The 24,645-nt window shown below is 29.3% G+C and overlaps 2 protein-coding genes and 1 non-coding gene across 4 annotated transcripts; all 3 read right to left on the reverse strand.

Moving 5' to 3' along the window:
• Positions 1–10,441: 10,441 nt before the first annotated feature.
• LOC126661001 (uncharacterized) lies at positions 10,442–11,740 on the reverse strand. The gene is made up of 3 exons (XM_050354749.2): positions 11,492–11,740; positions 11,242–11,347; positions 10,442–10,816 (listed from the first exon to the last, which is right to left on the reverse strand). Exons 1-3 carry the CDS (start codon positions 11,525–11,527, stop codon positions 10,662–10,664), a joined length of 297 nt encoding a protein of 98 aa, XP_050210706.1. The 5' UTR covers positions 11,528–11,740; the 3' UTR covers positions 10,442–10,661.
• A 5,290-nt stretch (positions 11,741–17,030) lies between these two features.
• Positions 17,031–17,183, reverse strand: LOC126662376 (U12 minor spliceosomal RNA). The gene has a single exon (XR_007635753.1). It is a non-coding gene; the product is annotated as a U12 minor spliceosomal RNA (small nuclear RNA).
• Positions 17,184–17,892: 709 nt separating this feature from the next.
• LOC126660948 (sulfate transporter 4.1, chloroplastic-like) lies at positions 17,893–24,582 on the reverse strand. Of its 2 annotated transcripts, none has more exons than XM_050354675.2 (17): positions 24,226–24,582; positions 23,674–23,722; positions 23,309–23,510; positions 22,912–23,080; positions 22,650–22,715; positions 22,459–22,566; positions 21,678–21,785; positions 21,514–21,579; positions 21,088–21,148; positions 20,806–20,933; positions 20,579–20,620; positions 19,876–19,992; positions 19,730–19,781; positions 19,381–19,519; positions 19,158–19,246; positions 18,558–18,634; positions 17,893–18,458 (listed from the first exon to the last, which is right to left on the reverse strand). In XM_050354675.2, the coding sequence occupies exons 1-17, from the start codon at positions 24,553–24,555 to the stop codon at positions 18,141–18,143; spliced, it is 2,121 nt and encodes a 706-aa protein (XP_050210632.1). In that variant the 5' UTR covers positions 24,556–24,582; the 3' UTR covers positions 17,893–18,140. The 2 variants fall into 2 exon arrangements, with proteins under 2 accessions (XP_050210632.1, XP_050210633.1); XM_050354676.2 differs by having other exon boundaries at positions 23,309–23,514; positions 24,226–24,267.
• Positions 24,583–24,645: the final 63 nt, after the last annotated feature.

Consider the following 24,645-nt stretch of genomic DNA (forward strand, 5'->3'; position numbering starts at 1 on the left):
AACGATTTTTTCAATTTTATCCTATTTCAAATTTCTGAGTTTCAATTGCACCCTAAAATATTAAATTGAACTCTTTTCATTTGGTTAATATTTAAAATAGATCCTCATATTTATCAAATAATCTAAATATTCTATAATATAATAAATCATACAAAAAACTCATCTTCTTCATAAAGTCAAAAAAATAATTAAATTTAAATTGAATAAAAACAATTTTTTAAGTTTTCGGAGGAGGAGCAGCTCCTCCGACAGCTCCTCAACGAGGAGCATCTGCTCCTCCCGGCGAGGAGTAGATCTGCTCCTCGCCTGAATTTAGTAAAATTAAAATGGATTAAATCAAACGGTTAAGTTTTTATGACAATAAATTTATGTGATATCTTAGTTATTTTGCATAACTAATTCAATTTTTTTGAAATTATTCAATGACATTTATAATATTAAATCAAAAATATTCATATTATTAATAATTTTCTTATTGACATAACAGAGTCTAGCATGTCAAATATTAAAATCACATAACATAAGTAGGAAGGCTACCTTTATTTCAATTAACATTTACCGTCAGTAGCAAAATTATTTTCGATGAACAAACCATCCTTAATAACGGTGTACATATCATCTCTGATAGTTAAAGTAAAACTAACTTTATTTAGGAGAAAATCAGAGACTAAATTTTTTCTTATTATAAGAGTGTGCATCACAATCTTCAATATCAAATTTTTTATGAAGAAAATTTTAGTTATACATTGCCAATTCTAGTAACTGTAGCGGTGTATATATGAATCAACCAACAATACTTTCTTATCATTAGCAGTAATGTATGTTTAGAACATAAGACGGCTATAAAAAAATGGCGAAATGTGTCAGCATCTACCCACCATTCCTATAATCTACTAATAAAGTTGATCTCATAAATTGTTGGCCGTGAGCGGATTTTCAATCAGATTAGTTTGTGATATTAGAACTAAACCTATTCCGAGACTTGTGTCATATGACATGATTTATCACGGTTACGCATATATATTAAATATTTAAATATTTTATTCTGTATACGAGAAAAAAACCTACAAAAAATTTTCAAAAATAATGTATAGCAATTTTTTGAAAGAAAATAAAATTTAATTTTTTTTTTTGAACTAGACTTTTTTATGGTTATGTAGCTAAAATTGGTATAATTAAAAATCAAAACGTTCTAAATGATTAATTGTTTTATATTTTAAGTGTAGATTTTTAATTTTATAATCACAATATCATGGTCAGATTGCAAATGATTTTTACGGACCGGTTAACCGGTTTATATCCAACTCTACTTTCTGGACCTGTAATTTATTTGGAATTATCGGCTTACATTTTCAAAAACTAGAAATGATCTATTCTAATTTTTTGTTTTAATTTTTAATAGGATCGAAAAAATAAAATTTATTTTAAAAATAAATTCAAAACAATTAGATATAAATTCGTAAAATTTTGATAAATATTAGGAATTTTATTTTTTAAATTATTTTAAATAACATTTAAATAAAAATATGAAGATAAAAGCGTTTGAAAAGGACCAAGATAATATTCTAATGAGATGGGATATTGGGTGGATTGAGATAGAGTAAGAAATTAAATTTAAAATTTTGGGTGGATTGAGATAAATCATTAGAAAAGAAAGGGAAAAAATGAATTTAATAAATTTTGATTGAAGTTTTAAATGAAGGAGGAGAATGGAAGAAAATTTAAAAGGAGTGAAGCGCACAAAAGGACATGAAGTACTACAATCAATTTTTTTATGTTTTTTAGAAAAAAATATACAAAGTGAGGTTTTTTCTCAATTTATTCCTATATACTTAAATTTGTACTTTTTCCAACTTATTGTAAATTTGTATCTATTTTGAATCCATATGCCACTATTAGAGCATAATTTATTTTTATTTATTTTTTCATGCATCATTGCAAATTATATTGATATATCCACAATTCCAAATTTATTACTTAAATTCTAATTACTACTCCCATTCATTTCCTCTTCTTTTTAAATACTTGTCTATAATAAAGTATAGTTTTTAAAATTAATTTTTATATTGTTTTTATTTAAAATTATTATTGATCGTAAATTCACAATTATCATATGAAAGTGAATTAATCATAGTATTAATAAGGTATTATAAAAAAATATTTATAGATATTTAGAGTATTGTCTATCTGTAAATATGACAAAGTGGATCATTTATTGAAATGGAAAGAGAATTTAAGATTTAAGTAACAATTTGCCCCCTCAACTTGTAAGCAATGGCCAATTAACACATAAATTAACTTTGTGGGTAATTTAGTCATGAACTTGCATATTATGGGCAATTAGCCCTATTTTGGTAATTTGCCCTCTAAATTTGTAAGTTATTTGTCTCTCAATTGGCAATTTGCCCCATTAAAGTTTAAGCTATTTCTTCAAAATGGGGCTAATTGCCCATAATATGCAAGTTCATGCGTGTTAATTGTCCATTGTTTATAAGTTGAGGGGGAAAATGAATTACTTTTCTTTAATCCAACCATGCAAAAAATCTGAAGAAGAAGGATCGATCCTCAACAATCACATAGTGTGGATTGAAAGCATGGTGAATTAGGATGACATGTCAGCATTGGTTGCCATGTCAACCGGCACTAGTACATATAAAGCTAGTATTTGATATGATTGTAGATTAAGCAAGATGATGTGTCATATGCTGATTGGTTTAAAATAAGATGAACCGAGTAAAATAAATTTTCCACCGCCATGGAACTTTCAAGTGTTGTAAGCCTAGTACTTTTGTCTTGCAAGAAATATGAGACAAACAACTAAAAAACAAAAGAAATAAATAAATTAGAATTATTGGTGATATTGGTCTAATGTGCATAACAAAACAATTACTTGTCATTCACCAATTGTTTGCTGCTGCCAAATATGTCTTCTTCGACTTATATAGGTTAGCTCAATCAACATCCATTCTTACGTTTATTCTTGATTTATTGCATTATTTAGCCCCCAATTTTGTACATTTTACTTCTTTATCTCCATTTTCTAGTTTAGTCTATTACACCTTTTAGATTTCATGTGACTGTAATCTATACTCAGGGCTGGCCTTAGACGAAATGAAGCTCTGGGCGATTTTCTGGAGCTATTTAGAAAACAAATTACTTTCTTTAATTGTTTATAAAATACGCTCGTTTTATTTTATTTCTTTAAAATACACTCATTTTTCATTTTTTTTTATTTCTACAAAAGTACATTTTTGATAGACATCATTGGTAAATTTTTAAAAAGCGCATGTTTGTAAAAAAAAGTTAAAAAAATCATATTCTTACAAAATTTTAAAAAATACATATTCAATTTTTTATTAAGTAGATAAATAGATATAAATTAGGACCTAATCGATAAAAAAATATATAAATAATCTATTATTTTTGTTGGTATTAGTTAGAGACCGCATACATTTTACTAAGGGGTTTATTTAATTTTTAAAATAACACTTGCAATACTTATTACTAAACGCATGATAAATATGTATATTTTAATTGGTTTAATATTTATGTATATACTTTTAGAGGACCTAAGGTAAATATGGGGCCCTTTTCCCTTCACAAGGTTCTAACTATTAAAAAATCTAGTTAACTGTTAAAATAATAATTTTCATATATATCACTTAAAAAGTCCAATATATATATACATATTAAAAAAATCAATCATATATTTAGCAAATCATATATTTTTGAAGGACTCTATATTTATATGGGCCCCCTTAAAAGTTGAGGTCCCAGACACAGATCTTAGTGGCCTATGCCTAGGGCCGGCCCTATCTATACTCCAGAAAGTGAGCAAGAAATTTATTAATGGATTATTCCGTCAGTTTTGGGCCAAGATTTGAACAGACTAATTTTGTTTAGTCTAGTTTGAGTCCAACCCATAAAAATGAACGGATTCAAACTTTTATTATAATATAAATTTTTATATATATAAACTAAAAGTGTGCGGAATGAGCTCACATATATCAAATATTGAGAAATCGATGAAAATATTCTATTTTTTAAAATAATTAATTATAATTTTTACTTCAATAAAAAAATAGAGGAAATATCTCACCTTTTTAACATTTTTATTATTTTATTCTGAAATTTATTTTTATTGTAATAATACTTATTTATTTTTTATTTTTTTACTCTAAGCATTTCTTCTCCATTTTATTTCTCTTCTTCTTTGTCATTTTTTCTCTATCGTTCTGCCATTCTTCATATGTAATTTTAGCAATTGTTTCTTAACTCGTTGTGATAATTACGATTTATTTTAATTTACAGATCAAAAAAATTGCTTTTGAATTTTTTTAGATTCATATCTAAAAATCTGCAGAAATTGCAGAAGGCAATGTGTAATTATCATGTGGGTATCATTAACATTATTATATCGATATCATAATACTGCAAAAAATAATTTTTTATAAGAAAACAATGTTTAATTATCATATCGGTATCATTAATGTTATTATAACTGTATCATAATATTATCACATCGGTATCATTGCATTATATGGTTATGATAATAGTATGATACAGTTTATGATAATAGTATGATAACCTTATGACATGCTCATGATAATAGATAGATATTTTTATATAGTATGATAAAATTTATGATAATAGTATGATAAAATTATGATAATGTTATTGATACAGTCATGATAATGTTATGATAATATTTTATGATACTGTTATGATAAATTAGATTATGATGATATTATGATAAAATACATTATGATAATATTAATAATAATTTTTATAAAAAGAGAGTATTGATAATAGTATGATAAGATTATGATAATAGTAGTGATAAAATATGTAAAATGATACAAAGAAATTATGATATATATAATAATGATACCTATATGATAACAGAATAAAATCAAAATAATTTTATAGAAAGTTATGATAATGATACCTATATGTTGACGGAGTAAAATCATAATTATTTTAAATATTAAGAGTAAAAACAATAAATCAGAAAAAACATGAGGCATCTTTTTTAATTTTTTCGGATTGAGATAAAAAATGCACATATTTTTATTTTTTTAGACCAATACATAAACTCCCTTAAAACATAAAGGTCAAATTTGAATAACAAATGTGAGATACGGACCGAATTTGAATTAAGGCACCGTTTGGATTGATGGTTTTTAAAATCCATGGATTTTAACAAAATCGATGGATTCTAAATCAATGGAATTTAAATCCATGGATTTTAAAATTCCATCGTTTGGATTGAAAATAAAATCAATGGTTTTTAACATTATTTATGGGAAAAAATAAATAGTATAACAATACATCATTCATAAAAAATGGTGGATTTGGACTTTCCCACCTATTAGGTGGGAAATCAAAACCCTCAAAAATGATGGATTGTAGAAAATGAGGGAATTTATAAAGAGAAAATAACAAAACTATACAAAAAGAGGAAGAAAATAACAATGCTAAATTTGCTGAAATATTACATGAGCACCTCAAAAAATTGAAACTTTACATTTAATACCTTTCCAATGAAAATGCGACACATGTCACACACAAAACAAACAAAAAAAGATCAAAAACGCGTCAGAATAGGTTAAAAACGCGTCAGAAACGCGTCTGACATGCGTCTGACACGCGCGTCAGATGCGTGCGTCAGTCACGCGTCATTTTGTCGAACTATTTAAACATGTATCGTTTATGTATCTGTTATGTATCATATATGTATCAAGGACATATCTGATTATTATTTTTTCATATTTTTAAAATAAAAATAAATAAATAAATAAATAAATATATTATTAATATATATTATTTATGTGTCTATAAGGTGTATGTATAATATATTTTAAATTAAAAGATATATATATATCACGTGCTTTAATTAAAATTCACGCATCAAATAATATCAATAACATTTTGATATGTTACTATTCACAATAAATTGAAGCATGCAAATAATAAGTTGTGATTTTTTTTAGCTCAACTTTTATCAAACTAAACATCCTCACTTGAATTACAAACACTTATCCACGATGTATCATAGATTTATCGATAATTTATCAGAGATATATCGATAATACTACATCTCAAAATACACACATAATACATATATTAAAATAAAAAATATACGTCGAAACTATTTCTGATATGTACAAAAAAGTGTCAAATATGTATAGTATTTGTATTTGAGTTATATATTTATCGCATTGAATATATAACTTACGAGTAGTTAAAATCTATATATAACATATATTAAAATAAAAAATATGTCGCATGCTCTGTAAATTGTATAAATTATTTATCAATGATACGTATTAAAAATATATTTATCATGTTTTAATTGTATATGAAAGATGTATCTAAAAATACATCTAAACGACATATATATATATAGAATATATATTTAAATATTCTTTGAACTGTTTCCGATATGTATTGATGATGTATTCGAGATGTATCGAAAATGTATATGAGATGTACCGAAAATGTATCTCGAAGGCATTGAGGTACCACCATTAACGAGAAAACGCATACCAAAGATATATTTATCATGTATAAATTATATATTACCAATTTGTCTAACAAATACATTTAAGAAACATGTCAAACACATTTGATGAATTAATATGTATTTCAAAATAAATGTAATTGAGATGTTTCTGACATGTATCTGTAATGTATAACATATGTATCTGATATGTATCTCGAAGATAGTCAAATAATATTAATGAAACATATTGAAAAAATATATCTCAAATACATATATGAAACAAATCTAATACATAATCTTATAATTATTTAAAGAAGAAATATAAAAAATGATATACTCACATAAAAATATATAAATAATACATCTCAAATACATAAATAATACATATCAAATATAATTTTAATAATATATTTATTATGGGCAATTCAGACTGAAAATCTCCAAAATTATCCCCCTTTTGTTTGACTACAGCTCTTATAGTTCTCAATTAGCCTCTAATGCTATTAAATTAAGAACTCAAGATGAAGTCGATTCACCGACAAAATTTTGGGCTTTTTACAAAAATACTCAAGATGAAGTCGATTCAACTAAATGTTTACAAAAATACGTTCCAATTTTTTTTATTTATTTTTTGCAAAAAAAAAAACACATTTTGGTAGATTACTAATAGCTTATTAATAAAATGGGGTATTTATAAAACTAATAATTAAAAAAAAGTATTTTTATAGCAGTTAAAGCGTATTCATATAAAAAAATTAAAAAGAAAGATGCATAGTGTAATTTTTCTCAAAATTTTACCATAAAAAAATCAAAAAAGGTCTTTTGGAAACTACATTTTTGTTGTTGATGGAAACAACTTATCGGAAGTTAATTAACCAACTTTATATTTCGGTGATAAATTAATATCTGATCTCAATTAGTAGAAGAAGGTATATATAACATAGAAATGTAGGCAAAAGCATTAAATAAAGAGGGTCCAACACCTGTTAATAACCAATAGCAAATTCTATAATTAATAACAAAATTATGTGTTTGTTACAACAGTATTAACAACACCACCTACTAATACTGCCATCCATCACCCTCTTTGGCTCATAACGTGCCTATGTTTACACACACATCACTCCATCAAATTCTTCTATATAAACACCATTTCCGCAACTCTTTTTAATCACTCAATCTTCAATTCTCACTACTAAAACAACACAAAACTAAATTCTTCCAGGTTATTAGCCATGACAGGTATTTATATAGAATAATGAAAAAATGAGGGTTCGATTAAAGGAATGAGGAATCAAAAAGAATAAAATAAATAAATAAATAAATAAATAAATGGAGAACTAAAAAGAATAAAAAAATTGATGAAAAGGTTAACATGGCTGGAATAAATAAGAAAATATAAAGAGTGAAAAGAAAAAGAAAAAGAAAAGCAACATGTGTTGGTTTATGAAAAAAATGAACCAAAGATATAATAAGTGGAAGGTTAGGATTAACTATGTATGAGATGTAATAATTTACCGTGTTTAGCTCATAGATGTAAAGAAAAAGTTAGCATTGATGAAAGAATTTAAGAGGCTTAGCATTTTTGTTATAAAAGCCCTTATTTAGCCCATATGTGTAATTTTCTCATTTATAAATCCATGGATTCTATTAATTCTTTTTTGAGACAAACGATGGATTTTGTCCAAATCCATTGATTGTTTAAAATCCATCGTTTAAAATCCATCAATCCAAACGGTGCCTTAAATAGAAAGTAGTAAAGTTCCGCTGACCCGGCTCTACAGATTTAATGAGCAATAGTCGTTTTAATGTGGCTAAGATATAATGACATCCATATAGATTAACACCTCCCCTATCTAAATTTATAATTACTAAAACACTTTCTACTAAAATTCTTAATTTTTAAAAGCTCAATTTATGGAGAACTCAAATCCCCCTAATTTCTACTCGCTAAATTCTCCGAATAACCAACATAGAATAACCCTAAAATCTCTATACAGTGACGGCAGGCGAAGCTAGAATTTATATATTCGGGAATCGCAAAGTAAAACAAGATTTGTAAATCTTGGTTAGGCTCCATTCAAGATTTCAATAGCCGAAGGCGGTAGATATGATAGAAGAAGGGGCCAGGCTCCCGGTAGAGAAGAGGAGATGGTTAGGATAACAAATTTGAAACGCGGAGCCTAAGCAGCCGGTGATCGTTCTGAAAATATATCGGCCGAGCCATTTCACTCTCAAATCTTCAAGTAGTTAGTGAGAAACAACCTCTCACAGCCTAATCCACTGAAAATCAAACCAGACACCAATTCATCCACCTTACGTTAATGAACATATTACAAATATCACCAAATTTGCATGTTGCATGACAACTTCAGATTCCAACCAAAATTAATAGAGCTGCAGTATAACTTTAGAGTCCATGTAGTAAATCATGCAAGTTGCTGGATAAATTTAGAAATCAGAAAAAATAGAAAATTTGAAATATAACTTTAGAATCTGGTCAACAAATTTTAAAATTGCGGAATAATTTTATCATTCGGCCAGAAATTCTATAGTTGTAGAATAAATTTATAATCTAGCTAGTAAATTCTAGAATTGCAAAACGATTTCATAATTCATCCAGAAATTCTAAAGCTGCAAATCGTCTATATACAACATTTTCTAATCATCAATTTTACTCCATTTTAAAAAATTTAATTTGAATTGTACCCATTACTGCAAATCTCTTCAAATTGGAGTTTTTTTACTCGTTCAAAAATGTTATTCATATATAACACTTAATTAAAATAAGCTTCTAATATTTTAAAAATCACTAAAAATTGAGACTACATATCAAATATGAAAGACATTTAATTTTTTTTTAAAGTGAAAACTCTCCAATTTGAAAAATTGGGTACAATTAAAATTAAAAGTTGGTAAATAAGATAATATTTATAATTCTAAAAGTTTGGGATATAAAAAAGTAAAAATATGAGGTATTTTCGGTTGATTAAACCTAAAAGAAAATTAAAAAAAAGAGCATATAAAATAAAGGCTTAATTCTTTTAAAAATTATAAATTTTAGTGTGTTTTGCAATTTTAACACGAACTTTCAATTTTGGAAATTTCATACAATTATTATTTTTTACAGTTCGATATATCAAAGAATTTTTCGTCAAAAAATGTTGATGTGGACACCGGATTCCGGAATAAACATTGTTCCGGCATCCACATCGATATTTTTTGATAGAAAAATTGTTTGGCATATTTCGAATCAAAAATTTCAAAAGTTGATTTCCGACATTTTCAAAATTAAAAATTCGTGTTAAAATTGTAAATCAGGTTAAAATTAATAGCAATTAAATCTAAAATAAAAATTAACAGCGTGAAGTTTTTTTAGATGGTTTTAGATAGATTTTAATATAATATATTAAATTTCAATTGAATGTGTACTATGATTTAGAAGTGAGCGGCATATTGTTGATTTTAGACCGGCTCTCTCGCATAAGCCGCAGACATCTCCTTCATAAGAGGAAAGTTGCTGACTGTGACCATGCATGGCTGCTATAATTGTAGTCCTTAATTTAAGTAATCTCAACTTCCAAATTTAGCATGAGGAAATCGACAAAATACTTAAAATGTATATTTCTTTTTTATTTTGACAAAAATAAAAAAAACTACCATTTTAATTAAAAAATTGTTTATCTTTTAAGCTAGTTTTTTCAGTAAAATGTAAGGACTAAAAAAATTTATATTGCAACAAAGAATATAAAGTTAGATACCCAGCAACCGAGAAATTCTAACCTATTGGCAGCAATAGGAAATTATTGATCGAAATTGAATGGATAACCTAGAAATATTATTAAAAGTTCGATTATTAAAATATAACAAGTGAAACGCTGATAACCATTCTATAAAAAAATATAGTTCAGTAATCGAAAATTATCTATGCATAAATAATGAAACAATGAGTTCATTACATTAATACTTACAAGCAATATCATTTTCTTGCTTTTTTTTTATTTGTCTTACATTTTCATGATGCACATTTACATTTAAAGGGACCACATGTGTGCTTCTCACAGGATTTAATTTATGAACTTAGAAAAGAGAAAGGCAAGACTAACAATCTCTAGGAAGCAAAAGAGAGATTGGATCGAGCGTTTTCGTAGATCGTTCATTTCGATGTTTGATCATCGAATTTTTTTGAGGATTCAGAGATTTTATAGATCATTTGAGTTGTTTCTTCCCGTGACATTATGTGATCTTTGCCTTTGGATTCAGCATACACCTCAAAGAATTTCTTGTTCTCCTTCTCTAGTTCATCCCATACTGCATATGCACATATACAACTCATGACTTGGAAAAACATCCATGTTACTCGGAAATTCATCGAGTTCTATGTTGTGTTGTTTTGTTTCCGGATATTGTTTCCATAAACGCCTCTAAAACCCCCGAAAATTTACATTAATAGCATAATTTTATTAAAAAAATTATTTCATTGTTTAATTTTTAGCATTTTTCGTTTCAGTGTTTTTATTTCCGTGCAACTTTGAAGAACATGTTAGAAAAGAAGGAATAGGAAAGAAAGATCAAATAGGATGCTTGTTTTAAGTCTTTTTCATTTTCTTATTGATCAAAAATATCCAAAATGTGTGATCTATAAAAAGTTAATTTTGGAGCTAATTGATCACGGACGACAAATTTAGGGGGTAAATTGATACTTTTAAGAAGGAGAAAGAAAATTAAAGAGAAACCTGTGGAGGTGATGACAGGTTTGATGTTTGCATGTTTGGAGATGGCTTCCATGCACTCCTCTTTACTCATATGATATATCAAGCATTTCTCAATAAGGTGGTGAACCTGAATAAAATTAAATAGAACAATTAATTCATATTTAATTGATGATTAGCTAATAATCAAATCAATCAACAGAATTTAATTAAATTATCAATAAAAAAATATAGCAAGTTTATGATCTCCTGCATATTAATTAATAAGTCTAACCAAGTGTATGTATGAAGCAGTAGAGTGATCCTCCATGAACCTGAGGAAAAACAATTATGATATATGCTATTTTAATTAATTAGAGGAGAAATGAAATAATTAGATTGGAGGATGAAGATGAAGTTTATGAACTTCTGTATAAATATTATAATATAAAGCCTAAAGGGACAAGGTGAGAAGGACAAAACATAGCCACTAAAAGGCAAATAATATATCAATCAAAGAGTAATCTGAATAGTATAATTTTGGGACGGACTTCAATAGGGTATTCCTTCTGCTAAATTATATTAAAACTACAAAATTGATACTAAACTAATTTTTGGTATAAAGTTAGTATTTGGCGAAATGTTACAAAAATAAGGACTTCCAGCCACGTGTTCTCTATTGATTGGACGAAAAATGGCTGAGTATCCTCCTTTTATAACGTTTTGCTAAGTTTAATATTCATTTTATAACAAAAAATAGTTCAATGTCCATTTTAAAACTTTTGTAAAGTTCAATGTCCTCAAAAATTTAATACACGACTTCTTCACAATGTAAAGAGATTCATATTTTATGACGGTCCAATAGAATAAAAACAATTATTTACATATGTAACCAATTAAAGTAAAAAGTAATTAACATATGAAATTTTTCAAGCTCAATGGGTACATCGTCTTCAAGATATAAAATAGATAATTATAGATACGAGTAGATATAAATATTTAAAAATAAACATTAATTAATTGACATTTTTATTTTTAAAATAATATTATAGGTGTATTGTAGTTAAGTAAGTTTATCTCATCATTTACATATTCTATTCTCGAATTCAAATAAAACAAAAAGGTTAAAAAATGGCTGCAAATAAAAATTGTTAATTGTAAAAAGTATCAAACTTATCAAGGGCTCAAGGTACAATCTGTGAGTTAGTCTGTGAAAAATTGAGGACTGAAAATCAGGTTCAGGTTTTAAAAGAAAGATTTAATGGTGAAAAAAATTTAAAACTTTTACGACCTATTATAGTTTAATTCAAATTTTTTAATTTTTATAATAATAGCCAACTTGCAGTTTTCTGTTAGAATAATAGCCAAATTGTTGGTCAAACTTTTTATCTTCAGTTAGTCTATTAGGCTACTATTATTTTTTGATAAATAATGATATATTAAAAATCATAAGTGGCAAAAAAACTCAAAACTTAAAAGTTTTCGCATAAAAATGCAATTTGCCTATTATTGCAACTAAAAGAATACAATTTAGCTATTATTACAAAGGGTTTTTTATGTGGACAAGAGTTCAAATAAGTAATTTATAAGGATTTTTATGAATTTTTTCCGAGTGGAAAAGAGTTCAATTTGATTTTAAGAATGGAATTGAAACTCAAAGGTGCGAAGGTGCAGCTGACAAAATTGCTACGTCAAGGCGCAATTGAAAAGTGGCTAAAAGGTGGGGTTTTTTGGTGATTAAGCCGGTCATAATATGCTGAGGTGGCAATTAAAATGACTTTCACTTCAGCAAAATCAACCAATATATAAATGTCACGTCAGCATAGTATGACCTCATATTTCAATTTTAAAAAAAAATAGAAGTTCTTGTTTTACACTTTTTAAAGTTTATTACTATTAAATTAAAAAAATACGTATAGTTAATGAATTAAATAACATTACCCTTTCTGATTTTTATGCAGTTCATACTCTGGATAAACAAAATATTTTTGGACATTTATATTATCACAAAGATCAGAAAATAATCAATTGGCAAAAACAGTAGAGGCTGAATGTGAATCATCTATTTCTCTCGAATTAATAAATGGATGGCGATTATCTTCTATTAAAGCATTTATTTGTGACATGGTTTTTGTGTTATAAAACATACTGATTTCTAACACGATTAGCCATAAATTCGTTCTCAATTCCAGTCAAAACATTAGCATAATCAAACCCTATTATAAAAAAATCTACTAAATCGAAAAATTGACAAATTTTTCAAAATGTGTAAAAGAAACTTACATTTCCGATCAATTCTGATCAAAGCGGGAGCAAGACTTGATCAGTGAATGGCTCCGCCATTGGTTTGATTCGACGGCCGAACATGTAATACACACCCCTAGTTTGAACCTTTACACATCTATAATGCATTCGATAGAGATGGTTAATCAAATTGGGATTCAATCAATTGTTGGTACACATATAGGTCATTTTTTGTAATTTTCCAATTTATAAATTACTCTAATTTTTTTGTCTTGTTACATTTCAGGCAGCCTCCTCCACGTGATTGGTGGGTCCTTAAAATTCAAAAAACATTCACTAAGGGGCAAATCAATAGTTCCCAAATGGTAATCTAAAAAGTAGCCAAATAATTTAACTTTCTCCTCCAATCAACTGCTGCCACTTGTAAGATCGTTAAAAGCTACCAAGAAATGAACAAGACTATTCTCTTACACAGGTACAATGAAAATTTAGTGTGTCCTATAATTTGCAGAGCTCGAATTACTCTCTATATCCGTATTTGAGTAGAAACTATATGTGGTGTAAAACAGTAATTAAAAAACCGGATCTGATCGGCCAGTTGAACTGGTTAAAATGAGAAATAATAAGCTGTTCGGTTCAACTGAGTTTAAAAATTTAAAATGCAGTCCCACAAAATTGAATTGGTTAAATTAGATTAAATCGGCAATTGAACTGAGTGATCAAATCAAAAATTGAACTGATTGAACCAAAAAAATTGGATCTTGAACTGTCTCAAATCGAGGAAAAAATGTTTCATACGGTAGCTAAACCTTTAAATATGATTTTATAAGCCATGTTATACAGTAAAATAGGTCTCAAATCAGTCACATATACTGGATTGTGTTCTAATAATTCATAAAAAAATACTGGATTTAAATCGTCCGGCGTCGATGCCTTATTACTGTGCATGCTAAACACCGTTTTATTCATCTGCTCGCATGTAATTTGCTGCAAAAGGACTCATTTTTCTTGACCGGTTAATGGTGCCGAGGACCAACACAATACCTCATCAAACTGATTTTTTTTTTATTCTTTTTTATGTTTTGATTTTAAGTAGTTTCTTAATAATGTTAAAAATTTAAAAGCAATATCACCCTAAAAAAAATAATCCTTGCCTGAAATCTAGTCTGGGACGCTGAGGAGGAGACATGGACGGTGGCGGCTCAGGCAGCAGTAGTAGGTTGTCATATTTTGTAAATTACTACTCGTTGTATTTAAAAAATTGTTATTAATAAAAAATTTAATATTCATTAATTAATATTATATATTTTTAAAGTGAATCATTTGAGTGAGATTATTTGAATTTTATAAACCTTTTTTATATAAGGGTTTAAAAAAATTGAAAATAAATAAATAAAATAAACTGATTTAATGTTTTTTATTTAAAAAAATTAAACTGCAATATTTGAATATATTTTTTTATTAAGGGCAACTTTAGAATGTTATAAAAAGCCATATGTGAACTTTTTTCCAGTGAAAAAATATGGTAAATTTTTATGACATAAATCTTTAAAAAAATTAGGCTTATTGTTCAAAAATACCTTATGTTTTTTAATTTTTTTTGTTTATCGTCCAAACTTTTTAAAATCATCAATTTCATTCTATTTTTAAAAATCTCAGTTTCAATTGTAATCATTTGTTCAAATTCGAGTTGAAAAAAAATTATATATACTCTTGATATTACTTTATATTATTCTAATTTGGCTTTTATATCAAGAATTCCAAACATATTAATAGGATTTTTGATTCTTTTTTCACTCTAATTTTAAATGGCGAAAATTTACTAATTAATTATTGAAATAACTTGAGATGATGAATTTTATATTTTATATTTTTATTAATTTGTTTTTTTAATTTAGAAATAATTGTCATATCTATTGTCAAAAAAATCCTAAAGATGTTTTCGTCAATTTGGTCATAGTTGTGGATATATAAAATTAATGTTATCTAAATATTTATATTGAAAAGAAATTAATTTACAAGTCCAAATTCTGTTTGTTTTGTTTAGCAAAAGAAAATGATAAAGAAAGATCATATGAATAAGTTTCACAATTTAAATTTCTTGACAGTACATAAATTATTGATGCAAATTCGGTAAAGCAAACAAATTAAGAATTGATGGAGCATCCTAATACAACAAAAATTGTTCGTTTCTTCAACACATTTTCATCAAAATAGTCTCATCTGAATTGCTATCTGTAAAAAAGTATAACACTGCAAATCAAGAAAGAAATAAAAATCGAAACGTTTTAATTCCAAAACCGAAAAAAAGAATAATCTTTCTTTCAGCATAACTACAAGCTGGGTGAAAACGAAAACACTAAAGCAGAAAAAGATAAAATACCACCTGGAAAAATTATATTCTTCTAAAAATAACTTATAGTTATAATATTTTAGGACTGAGAAGTTTTTCCAAAAATAAACATGAAAAAATTACAAGTTTTTATAAATTTCCGTGCAACTCAATAGTTAAACATCCTGCCAACATATTAAACATTGCAGAAAATAATTACCTGTCACTAGGGTGAGCAGTCGGCCGGTTCGGTGACAATCACCAAATTGAATTCACCGATCGACCGAATAGTTAAAATAGAACCAAGTGAATAAAAATTCTATCCGAACTGACCGAATCAGAAAAGGGAAAAATATTCAAAACCAAATCGATCGTATAGGTCGGTAATCCGATCGGTTTTGGTAAAACCAACAAAATATAAGAAATTAACTAAAAAAAATGGCATAATTGGTCGGTTCGCTTAATTTGAATAATCCAATCTCAAATCCAACCATTAATCTAAAACTAAATTTTTTTATGTCAAAACCGAATCGACCGATCTGAATTTATAATTGAGCCAAACCGACCAAAAATCATTGCTTCGGTCGATTAATCCGGCCGGGTTTTTTTCACCCTTATTAGTCATCTCACCAAGATGGGAGGCGAATATGTTTCCATAAACCGTAGTCGGTTCAATCAACACCTTATATGTAAATCTAAAAGGAAGAATAAAAAAATAGCTTAATTCCTTAAAAAAACCTCAAAAAGCATTAAATTGTACTATTTTTATTTGGAAAAGAGTTTAAAACATACTTTTTTCTATTTTAAAAAATACAAATAAATCCTTAAACTTAAAAAATAATCAAATACATCCAAATAATTAATTAATTTTTTGTCGGAAATATTTTTTTTTAAAAAAATATTATTATTTTTAATTTTTTGAAAAAAATGGTATTTTTGTACTATTAATAACATTAATATCTAATTAGTATATAAGTTAAAAATGAAGGATTGTTTTAAACTTTTTTTCAAATGAAAAGAGTACAATTTAATGTTTTTGGGTAGAGATGAAACATAAAAACTTAAAATTGGGTACGGTGGGATTTTTTTAAAAAATTAAGCCTAAAAAAACGATGTATCGAGTTCATTGGATGTAATTGAAACCACATTGTATTCTTCTCTTGTTCTGGACCCCTATCTCCTGTTGGATATGAAATAAATTGGCTGAACAAAATACGTAAAACTTTGAGAATTGTTTTGGGGGATGGGTCCTTTTAACGGGAGGCCCGCACAAGTGAGTTCTGCAAAAGTAAGCAGCGTCAACACTCGGCCAGCCTATTACCCTCCAAAAATACTTGCGCACAAATTCTAGTAGCGCGGCGAGCAGCTCCCACCGCTCGCTTTGTTTTCCTTACTCATTAGTTTAAGGCAGTTTGACCAGTCCTGCTTAAATTATATTTATAGAGTCTCGCTTACAACTCATGTGCTTCTGTTTCCGATGTGGGTTTTTGTATCACTTGCAGGAGTTTTTCACATACTTGGCTCAGTGTTCAATCATTTGAATTCTTTCTTTTATATATTCTGCTGAACAGATTTATTGCTTATGTTATTTGAAACTTATATTTTAATTATTAGATTTCAAAGTCATCACTACTACTAGCTTTAGCCTTCTAGTGCTTATAGCTAGTAAATTTGCCTCTTTTAACAGGGATTATTTGATGTAGAGTAGGGGTATTAATCGAATCGAGTCAAATTGGAACTATTTGATGTCAATTGATGAGCTAAAGTCGAGTTCGAGCAATTCGAGTCTATTGTTGAGGCGAATTCGAACATCATAATACTTGACTTGACAAACTCTTACAATAATATCTTTATTTGTATACTTAATAATATTTATATAGATAATCGAGTTAAATTTGAATCTCATCAATTTTACAAAATTCTAGCTAGAATTGTTCAAAATGAAATTCGATCAAGTTCCATATAGATACAAGTACATTAGCCAGCAAAATATGTGACTTGAGAAGTATCAGTTGGATAAAGAAGGTAAAAATGTTTAACAATGGCTTGATGATTTACATATTATAAGGATAGAGATTGCACATAGACAAGAACAAAATAATAGAATCAAAAGATGGAAATTGTGAACTGACAAATTTTATTAGAGATACAATTTAACAGTGTAATCTACAATGATCAATCCCTACTCAAAAATCAAAATGAAGAATTACAATGAATTATTACAACAATGAAGACTACTTACAAGAAAACAATCCACCTAATCAGCTTGGGAAGTTGAATGATATACATATATATGTTTTATATAGGCATTGCCTTTGATTGCAAAAAAAAAAAGCATCAAATATTTGCTATAGAAACCGAGAGAATTTCACGACTTCCGAGATAACAATGGCTCCAATTGGGGATCAATGTTCTTGGAAATCAACAGTTTAGTATCGCCTGACTCCACGTCAGCAACAGAGGAGTCATTATCTCTTTCTTTCAGTAACCTACGAAAGAAACTTGATTTATCATCTTTTAATGAATCTGCAAGCTTCGGTGTCTGGTTTGAGCTCTGAACATGCTGAAGGCAAACTTGAACAGCATCATGCACTCTCACAAAGTACCATTCCTTACCAATAAGGTCTATCAGACCAGCTTTCATTAAGGATAGCAAAACCTCTCGGTTGGGATTTGAGATGGCGATCTGCAAAATAAGCCGGTGCATGCAGAAGGATTATAATTCTAATCCATAAACAAACAATTCATAATTAAAATGTTATTTGTAGCGGTGTGAACACTAAACCTGGATATCTCGTGACTTGTACTCGTGATACAAGTCTTTCAAGGCTTGAACAGCGCTGGAGTCTACATATGTGACGGCTGCAAAATTGTAGCATGCATAATTTAGTAAATTGGTGAGCCATTATCAAAGTTTGGTTCAATAACCTTCACAAACAAATCCACAAGTACTGAAAAGAAGATTTGGAAATTATTTAGGGAAGTAATAGACTGGCTGACTACTGGTGAGGTGTTTATCAGACATCGACGATATGACAAACTTATCCATTAGATTCCAACTCCCAAATTGCATTATATAAATTTAAACATAAAATTGTTACTTATTCTACAAATATCATGTTGTTTCCACACAGACGGATCAACATTTGATGAAATATATCAATGTCATATGCTTTGTCAGTTATAATCATGGTAATATAATTTTTGAACTCAGCCAAAAAATAACCAGAAGCATTTCATGACCAGTGCCACTTCAGAAATTCTTGATATGCAGTGCAGATCTCTAATTTTGCTTCCTTTTAAACAAACTATTAAGCTCAATGCTTCAATGAAAATACAAGGTTTAATATTTCAATAAGGTAGCAAATAAAAGTGGAAGACTTACGCGCCATCTCTAAAATCACAAAATAAATTCTTTCAACTTCTGGTCCGCGTCTGGAAGATTTGTCTACATCAACTTCATATTCCCGTAGTCTGACAACAAATGTTATTGTTGGCTTAAAATTCAAACAAACTTGATATAATAATAGAAAAGGAGATAAAAGATTGGTGATGATTAAGATTGTTTCATAGGGCTACAGTTCATTTAGGGAAGTAGATATATGCACCTCTCTTTTATGTAACTTATATTAGCAAAATAAATTGGCGCATCAACTCGAACAATCACAATTCCATTGTAAGAATATGCTTCTGGGTATTGTTGAAGGTTTCTGTAAACAGTTGTGCCAGGAAGACGCCCCAAAACAGCTGCATTTCGGAAACATAAAGAAAAAAGTAATTATTTTAATTTATTTAGTGAAAAAAATACTCTCCTAAAGACATAAAGAACATTAACGAATGATCAAAAAGTAGAAATCCTCTAAAATATTGAAAAAGATGATTACACCTATATTAACACACATAAAATATTATATACCTATTTTACCAGCTGAAAACTGTAATGCAAGAACCACTTACCAATGTGTGGATTCGCTGATTCATGGATAACAAAAGCAAGTGATACACCAACCTACAAATCCAAACAAAATTAAAGTTAAAAGAAAGTTCCCTTCATATTGCTCAAGACACTAATCCCACAATTTATGATTTATGTAAATACTTACCCCAAGAAGGACACCAATCTCAATGCCTAGAAACAGTGTTGTCGTGCTAGTAATGGTCCAAAGAAGAAAATCTTTCTTGTCTACATGCCATAAGAAGATAGCCTCATCATAATCCACCTAGCATGAAGAACATCCATCACTGAGAGAATAAATATTAAATTGAAGATTTATTCTGAAAAACAAATAAATTACTGTTCTTTATAAATGCACAAGTATGCGCAAGCACTAACTAGTATTGTAAAATTGAATGATTCCAGTTCTTCCTTCATTGGCTTGTAAGAAAAATTAAATAGTTTCATTTCACCATATAGGAAGTTCTAAAGAAAAAATAGAAAATAGTTTTCTACATATATTGATCTCAGCTACTTTTTGTTATTTCATATTAATAGGACAATGCAAAGTGTAAGTACTAATAAAATAATAACATCAGCTTTTCAGCATTTCAGAGAACATATACTTCTAAATATGCAAATATAGCAAAAAGTTATTGCTATAATTTTTTTGGAAAAACACTTAACTTCCAAAACTGAATGAATGTAACTAAGAGCACCCCAAATTTATACTCCACAACAATGAAATCCAACAACGGTACATAATACATTAGCAACTTGGATATGACTGATTTGTAGGCGAAAGCAGGAATATTAATATATGAAAAATCACAATGCATTATCATTCAAAAAGCTCATTTTAATTTACTCACCAGTCCCATCACAGCAGACACTACTATTGCAGCCAGAGAACACTGCAAGGAAAAAAATCCAAAAGAGAGCCATCATGAGCATTTTGAGAGAGAGAACTATTATATCAACTGGCAGAAATAAACACTACATGTTTGACAGGAAATTTTGGATTATGACCACCATAGTAGTTAATGTAGTTTTCCTTTGAAGCATTACCAACTAAAATAGATTAGTAATGAAAACTCACCAAGGGAATGTATTCAAACAGTGGCGTCAAGAATAGAAGAGAGCAGCATATGATGATACCAGTAATAACTCCAGATAAGCCAGTTTTTGCCCCGCTTTCATTACTTACAGCTGACCTAGAAAATGAACCTGCATAACAAGTTTGGAAAAAGGACCCTCAGTTTACTTCATATCTTTGCAGTAAAAGTACTTACAATAAACAGAAATGTGAAGAACAGCACGGATTTCCATGCTAACATCCTAGAAAATTTTGCATTTTGTAGGAGATCATCAGAAATCTAACCTGTTGCAGGGTATGCTGAAAAAAAAGAGCCGCAGATATTCGCCAAACCAAGACCAAACAACTGTTGAAATAAAACAGTGGAGTTACAATTTATCTTGTGCACTTATGTTAATACCCAATTTAAACATATATAGATCAAAATGTTGCAGGTTTACTATTGAACTGTCACAATAACCAATTGTGCCTCCATCCTAATTAATTATGCAGTGCCTTTCATCCATAAAACATACTCTCCAATCAACAATGTCACATTTTCTTTTATACACAACTCTTATTGGTCTGTAGAAAAAAGTACAGCTCATTTGTGAGCTGAGAGCAAGGAAGATTATCTACTTTAGTGTTGATAGCAGAGGATGCAAAGTGCCAAAAACAGCACAGTTATTACATAGAAATGAGACCACAGGTTTCACGAACATTCGAACATACCTCTTGACTTGAATCTAGCTCATACCCATTCTTTGCTGCCAAGGCTTTTGCAATCCCAACAGATTCCTACAGTATAAAGTTCGAGGCTATTGGAATAAAAATAGCAACTCGAATTAATGAAACAATGAATTAGAAACAGACTTATTCATCATAAATTCTCTTACCAATATGGCTACACCAGTAATAAGAATAGCTGTTGGGATCAAAGATTTCACATGCCCAAATTCTTTTGGAATCGAGAAGCTTGGCAGGCCCTGGGGTATATCCCCTACCTAAAACAAGAAGTAATATCAAAGTTTGCTCTGATAATGATTTATCTAAATGAGAAGAAATTTTCAGATAAAAAAGTATAAAAATTAAAGCATACACTCAGACACATGAAATGTGAAAAAGAAAAATTATATAGCCATCATTCCTATATGGCTTACTCTATGTTAAATATGTACTACAAACTGGAAATTCCAAAAACATTAGGAAGGCAAGCAACCAAAACCTCTGGCATATATTGCACATTGGAGAGAAAAATGCAAAAAGTAAATCTTTGGATACACAAATATAAAGAGGAAGGCCTTCAAGATATAGGCTGTGGAGAAGTATACAATACAAGTGAAAATCAAAAAGACTTCAGTGACCATAAAGCACACGAGTAATTGATTTGGGGAGCAGAGAGTGGCAATCCTACCAAACATGAAGTAAAAAAAACACTTGGATAATCAATGAGCTAATTTTCCCTCCCTATGGAAATGACAAGCCTTATGAGAAAGAATTCATTCTAATTGTAGTCTCCCAGTTGCCAAAACTGGAAAGCATGTACAATTGATATATTCTGATTGAAAACATGTACACTTAGAAAGTTTTAACAAAGAAGTTGCACCTTAAGTCCATCAATCATAAAGTAAGAAAGAAAAAAGGTACAGTAAGTATTAGCAGTTCCGTCGTTCATACCAAGGAAATGGAGGATGGGTGAAACATTTTTGCAAAAGTTGTACCCATAACAACAGCTGTGAGTGGTCCTGCTGCTCGAAGAAACTTGAATTGTTTCCTTGATTTTCCCTTAAACATGGAACATTGCAATCATAAACATTGATCCAAGTAAACAAATTTCACAGCGAAATAGAAACTGAACTGAATCATACCAAATGCTTCATAAACAGAATTGTTGCAAGAATGATAGATCCCATCACAAAAGGGGGCCACGAGAACTACAAAAGGAAAATACCACCTGTTAACAGAAGGAATTAATGAGTGATAGCACCAAGCCTGGAACATTAGTAAAGGAAAGTAGTAGATGATCACCATCGGTAGGAAAACCTTTCTAAAACTTCCCCACTACACTAATGTTTTCAAACTACATGTACAAATATAAATATCGAGAATCCACCATTTCTACAATCATACCTTATCCGCTCCAGCTATTATGCTCTTAATCAATGGCACAATCTTGCTACTTCGTACAATATCATATCCCAAGAAATATTTTGCTTGAGATAATGCAATCACGATGGCCGATGCAGTTGTGAAACCAGAAATCACAGAGTGGCTGATGAAGCGTATAAGCCATCCAAGCCTACAAAGGAAAAGGAAAAAGACATCGGCACCCTATTCCAGAGTTTATTTATCCCTAAAACCAAAGAGTACATTCCTAGCGCGGCTACTGACAGAACAAAACAAACTCAAGATTTTGGCAAAGTTACATCTCTAGGATGCCTGACATGTATATACGTACATATATGCCACCAAATTGCACGGAAGCATTTTCGACTATTAGTGCGATGATAACATTGAGCAGATTTACCTTAAAAGCCCCATGATGCCTTCCAGAACTCCAACCATAAGTGCCAATAGTATTGCAAGTTCTGTATATAAAGGATCCGACGGATCCGCGATTCCACTTAAAACATTAGAGACTAGCAGAGAAACTAATGCCACGGGACCAGTTGCCAGTTGTCTAGATGACCCAAATATAGCATAAACAAACACTGGCACAAAACCAGTATCTACCTTGCAAAACCAACACAGTGCATTCAAAGTCAATACAAAATCTTCACTTATAAACCATCAACTCACAAACTTAAATCTCAGTAAAATTTTATTTATAATATTTAATATCAAAAATTCAAAAATCATACACAGTAAAAAAAAGATTACTGCTAGACTTACAGAGTCCATAAATTGGTTGAAGCCCTGCTAATTTCGCGTATGACATTCCCTGTTCAATTACAGCCAAAATTAATCAACTTATAGTACAATTTAGTCCAATTACATTGTTTTGTTGTCAAATTAATCCACAACCAATAATGAGAGGCTAAAAAAGTCAAAACAGTAAAAAAGCACTGATTTGAACTTGAAAACAAAATCTATCAAAATCGCATAATGCTGTAAAATTCAAAAACCGCAGCCATAAATAATTTAAAATTGAAAAATTCAAAAACCGCAGCCATATATTTTATCAGCTGTAGTTGAGTGATTAATATAAATTTATCACAGAAAAAAATGACGCGGAAAACGTGCAGTTTGACAAAATGAAGACCAGAAACGCATTAGAAAGGAAAAAAAATTATATCCGGAACAATTTTAATTTTCTCGAGAAACAAACAGAAAATAATAAATTTAAGCTCGTTGAAACCGTACGGAACGAATTAAAAACGCATTTCGTATGAGTGCATGCCAGGAAGTGTGTCAAGGAAGTCAGTTAAAAATAATAATAATCACCTGCGGAACGAGCATAATACCGATGGTAATACCAGCCATAAGATCAGATTGAAAATATTCATTCCATTTATAAGTTCTAATCCAACGGCAACAAGGTAACAGCGTTTCCAGCCATTCATTAAACGACATGCGTTTCATCTGAGTTCTCCATCGCGAAAATAAAGCAGAAGGAATATTATCGGCGGAAGAAGACGACGTCGTAGTAGGATGTTGGAGCGGGATGACCTTAACGGGTCGGGTTATGGAGGAGGATCGCGGCGAAGATGAGGAGGACATAGCTGTGGGGGTGAGGTGGTCCGGTGAGCTTATGGAAGCGTAGTTTATCTCCATGCGCACCGGAGAGGTGGAAAACTATTGGGAGGAAGATAGGGGTCCAATTGCAAAAGTTTGTGGTAGATAGAAAGCGTGAAATGGGTCCAA

The sequence above is a fragment of the Mercurialis annua genome, linkage group LG8 (assembly GCF_937616625.2).
Source record: "Mercurialis annua linkage group LG8, ddMerAnnu1.2, whole genome shotgun sequence".
NCBI classification, from domain to species: domain Eukaryota; kingdom Viridiplantae; phylum Streptophyta; class Magnoliopsida; order Malpighiales; family Euphorbiaceae; genus Mercurialis; species Mercurialis annua.